General features: G+C 39.1%; 1 protein-coding gene across 1 annotated transcript; it reads left to right on the top strand.

Moving 5' to 3' along the window:
- Positions 1–669: 669 nt before the first annotated feature.
- Positions 670–4,558, top strand: LOC126274235 (KIN17-like protein). The gene is made up of 2 exons (XM_049977100.1): positions 670–1,060; positions 4,362–4,558. The coding sequence occupies exons 1-2, from the start codon at positions 670–672 to the stop codon at positions 4,556–4,558; spliced, it is 588 nt and encodes a 195-aa protein (XP_049833057.1).
- Positions 4,559–4,920: the final 362 nt, after the last annotated feature.

Below are 4,920 nucleotides of genomic sequence, written 5' to 3' on the forward strand. Positions count from 1 at the left end.
ATTTAGTGACACACAACTTACAGACAACACTTCAACACGACGTTAACTTGGAATTCTTTAGCAACTTGATCAAATCTTCAGCCGAGAGAAAAAGTATTTAGTAATTACTCAACGTAATACAAAAATATTATCATTTCCATTTACAAATTAGTTAAATACCAAACCACTGAATAACACAGCCACACTGGCGCCCAACGTGGGGCCACCAATGCACATTTACTCATTGACATCTTCCTACAGAACTGCTGTACGAATCTTTATCTGCACTGGTGCCAGACATACGAGTAGCTTCACATAAGCAGTGCAGTCCACAACTGTCAGTCAACACAGGTAGAAACAGATGTACATGTTCAGTAAATACACAGCAACACATTAACAACCTTTCGCTGCGTGTGGAATTTTAAATTAAAATCAGTACCTGCAGCCATAAGTAGTAATAATTGAATATTCTGGCTGTAAGAATAATATTTTTGAGTGTTATTTGTGTATATGTGTTAGTTATAAGATCATTTTGTGTCAATTGGTACTTGTCAGTGATTTATATTGGTGATAGAATGGTAAAATAAAAGAAACAAAATAAAGCGAATGAGCATACTGATGCAGAGATGACATCAGTCTCAGGTAGCACAATCTACCTGTATTTCTGTCGAATTATTAGAAAATTTAATTATGAATGATAATTTAGAAACTGATGTGCCGAGTGATAGTAAAACCGAGGAGTTGCCAAAACAAACTGGCACTCCTGGATTCAACCAGTTAGGAATTAATGACAATATTTCTTCTGGGCAAGGGACAGAAGTTAGCAATGCTCAAGCTATGTCCACACAGGATATGCTAACAGCATTATTTGAAAAGGTTACTATTAAAGAGCAGGAGCCTGAAAAACAACGCGAGCTTAAAGAGCAGGAGCGTGAAAGACAAAGTCAGCAGGAAAAGGAAAAACGTAGACAGGAACATCTTATAGAAAAACAGCAACAAGAGCTCAGGGACCAAGAAAAGGAACAGAAATTTATGGAAAATATAAACAATATTTTCCTGGAAAGGGATAAAGAAATTGTCCGTAGGCTAAATTATATGTTGGTCGATCGTAATATTGCTATTACTACCCATTTTAAGCAGGAGTTCGATGCAGTAAGAACCACTATTGAACCGTTAACAAACATTCCAGTTCAGGTAAATAGTCTTTAAACTGAAGTAGATAGACTAGAGAACCAATTCAGAGCCTTGGCTACCGCTGTGGAAACAATGCAGGAGGACATTCCCTCGGAAATCCGAAAGCAGGTCGGAATAGAAGTAGCCAGGGTGCTGAGCTCTGAAAATCAAAACTTTGAAAATGTGACAGTATGGCAGTAACGACAACACTGGTACTGACAGGCAAAAGATCGCAGATATTCTGACGGCGAATATTAATGCACCACAAGGAAGACCAAATTTAGTTAATCAACTTATATTACCAGAGCAATATGTGACACCAAGGAACAATAATAGTGGAGTAGAATGTCTTGTGATAAAGTGACCACACCACCTGTGAATGATAGCAATTCCATGCACTTAACTACTTTGATGCATGAAGAAAGCCTGATTAAGTATAGGCAGTTTCAAATATTTCACGAAGAAAGCAAGACAAACATACATCCAGTAGTTTTCATTCCAAACTTCAAAAGTGTTCTTCCAAAATCATGGTCGGAAGAATAGAAAATGTAGTTTGTGGTTTCACATATTTCTGGTGATGCGTCGCTCTGGGCATTAAATGCAGCAGAAACTTGAAAGACTTTCCACTACTTTGAGAAGGCGTTTTCCTTGATCAATTCTGGTCAGCGTCTACTCAAGAGCGACTCCGTAAAATTGTTTACAATGCAGAAATGTACAATCCGAAGTCAGGTTCCTTACGAAAGTACCTTGAAAAATATATTAACATGACCCGGTACTGGGATGAGCCAGTAACCACCAGAGACTTATTGCGAGTGTTAAAAGCTAGATTACCCATACATATTACAGAAAAATTATTTAATGTTACAGACACTGATCTGAAATAATTTCTGTCTGTAATTGATTCTCTGGATCTAGTGCAAGAAGACGCCAGAAAAAATTCTGACGTGATCAGCAATAATAACAGTCCTAATAGAAAAAATTCATGGAATGGAAAAAATGGATATAGGGGCGAAGGTAGTCCAAAGAAAAATAAAAATAAAGCTAGTAGTAACGGAAAATATAATAATAATAATAGTAGTAGCAATCCCTACAACCAAAATTTTGGTTATGCTTATAATAGTAACAGTAATTATCAAAAGGCCGAAGAACACCAACAACCAAATTGTAATCAGAGGCCGTACCACAATGAAAACCCAAACAATAACAATAGCAACCGAAAGAGACGAAATGACAACAGGTCACACAGTCCACATAAAGACAAGCCTAAAAATTTGCGGGGTGACAGTGAATATTGGCGACAGCCAGGGCCAAGTCATTGGCAGCCGCAGCAAAATTCTATCAATTCAGGTCAGCCAATAAATTACGTGCAGGCTATACCTATACCAAGCAATCAATATACACCGTGCTGGGATCCAAGCAGGCCTCCTCCGACTGAAAACTCACTAAATGTTAGAATATTTGGGGTACCTTCGGAAACAAAACAAAACACTCAGAAGCGAACAAACTAGTTTCGGTCCCTATAAGCCTTCGCCAGGTGACCGAGGCCAACAAAGAAGGCAATAGGTCGACAGAACAAAAGATAAACATTATACGGTATCAGGATGGCAACAGGATCGAAGATGAGCTATATCAGGAACCTGCTGTCTCTGATAAGCCACAAAGGGAAAATATCCAAGCAAGTGTCACCGGAGATGTAAATGTTGTAACAACTACTATTCTGCTTGACACAGGTGCTAATGTGTCAGTTATGATCTCGCAGTTTTTCAAGAATGTATCGGAGATAAGGAGATTGCCGATTTTGCCGGTTGCAAATTGTAAGGTTATAGGGGCATTGGGAAAAAAAGGCACAGAGTATAAAACACCAGACACCGGTGGAAGTTTCCTTGAGAAATGATTGCTTATTATGCACGTTCCTGCGAACGGATAACTTGTCAGTACCGGTGCTTCTGGGTCTTGAGTTCCTTCGGGAAAGGGAAGCTATAATGGATCTCGCCCGTGGGACAGGTGCACTTAAGTACCAACAGCGACCCATAACATTAATGCTGAATCGGGAGATCGGTGCGAACCTTCCGCTGATGAGAAAAATGAATCTTTCTGTCAGCAAACAGCAGTTGTTAGTATTGGATCATAAGCACCCACAGATGTGTCACAAAAATCGAAATAACGATGCACCAGCAACGTGAGTGACATCGTCACAACATTAGAAGAGAAAGTACAAGAGGCAACTTGCATTAATGCTTCAGAGGCTAGATAATTAACAGAATTATCATCCGGATACCTCGAAGTATTCATTGAGCGCCCTGGAATCATAAAAGATTACCAGTATAATATGAAAGTATATCCGCACAAGACCTATTGCAGACCATCTTACTCGGTCCCCTGGACTAAGAAAAATGAAGTGAATAGACAATGGACCTATCAGAAATGTAAGTGCACTATCCCATAACTGTAAATATAATGTTTATGGTAAAATAATTAGCAGTAATAATTTGATGATATTATGTATGTATTAGTTTACGAGCTTTTATGTCAAGTATTACACTGGAATGTTCTTGAATTATTTGAACAAGGAGTTGGGAATCTCGATAATAAATGTATTTTTACTCTAAAAGGGATCAATAACTTGATAAACACTTTAGTGTTATTGCATTAAATGTGAGGAATTTTAACTTTCTATATTTACATTGTGAATAATGTTCAACAGTTATAAAAACTGGGATCACGTAACCTCATGAACGCTCTTGCAGTGTCAAAGTTAGCAGCAACGCTATGAACGTTGAGTACTGTTGACTGTATTAATAATTAATTTGAACTGATGACATTTAGTAGTTTGATATGAGGCGTCTCCGCTTGCCAAATTTAATGGGACAGACTGTACAGCCAGCCGCGCGGCAAAACAATAATGCAACATTGGCTACGCAGCGCGTCACGAAAATATTTACATTCCGCTTAAGTAAACGACACTTGTATGATTAACGGTGCAGTGTTCAACATGTGCATATTGTGATGAACTTACATGTGAATCACTACATTGTGTTGAACAGTGTCATAACACAGAACATACTCCAAAAACAGTCTAATTCCATCCGTATGAATGCGAGTGATATGGACACTAATAAACTTTTCCACGAGATGAGAATAGTAATTATGTTGTCACTGATGCTTATATTTTGACATTTCATGTACCCGTCTTAAAATGAGGGACGTAGGAAAGGAGAAACAAGACCTGCTGCAGCGCGACTTCTATCCAGCAGCAGATCCAAACCACGATGCAGCCGACGGCAACCGACGCCCCACCGACTCGGCCGGGGGCGGTCCAGCAGCAGCCACTACCTGTCTTCGGTCCCAAGGCTCGACACGGGGCGGTCTTACGACGTCAGCAGCAAATTCTTATAACATTCGATAAATGAGTGACTTTGGAAATTATGATATACTACCATGAAAAAACATTCATTATCTCAGATGCTTACAACAGAGTCATAAATTTGCATTTTCCAGCATATTTTATTACATTCGTGTCAAGCCTGACTGTTAAAAGTAGGTGTCTGTATTTTCTTGAAGCCCCTTGGACGGTTTCATTCCCGGTACTCTATGAGAATATATCGAAGACAGACGAAGGTCGTGGAAAGTAGGAGAAATGAGAACAGCGAGAAACTTGGCATGAGAATTGGGGAAGACGAAGTAGACGAAGTCAAGGAATTCTGATACCTAGGCATCAAAATAACCCATGACGGGCGAAGCAAGGAGAACATAAAAATCATAGTAAAA

Source organism: Schistocerca gregaria, chromosome 1, assembly GCF_023897955.1.
Source record: "Schistocerca gregaria isolate iqSchGreg1 chromosome 1, iqSchGreg1.2, whole genome shotgun sequence".
In the NCBI taxonomy this organism is placed as follows: domain Eukaryota; kingdom Metazoa; phylum Arthropoda; class Insecta; order Orthoptera; family Acrididae; genus Schistocerca; species Schistocerca gregaria.

Bases quoted from the DNA above. Each gene is read 5' to 3' on its own strand.
- LOC126274235 (XM_049977100.1), top strand. From the start codon at position 670: ATGAATGATAATTTAGAAACTGATGTGCCGAGTGATAGTAAAACCGAG. The intron at 1,061-4,361 runs GTAGGCTAAATT...TGAGGGACGTAG, and splicing joins AAGGGATAAAGAAATTGTCC to GAAAGGAGAAACAAGACCTG.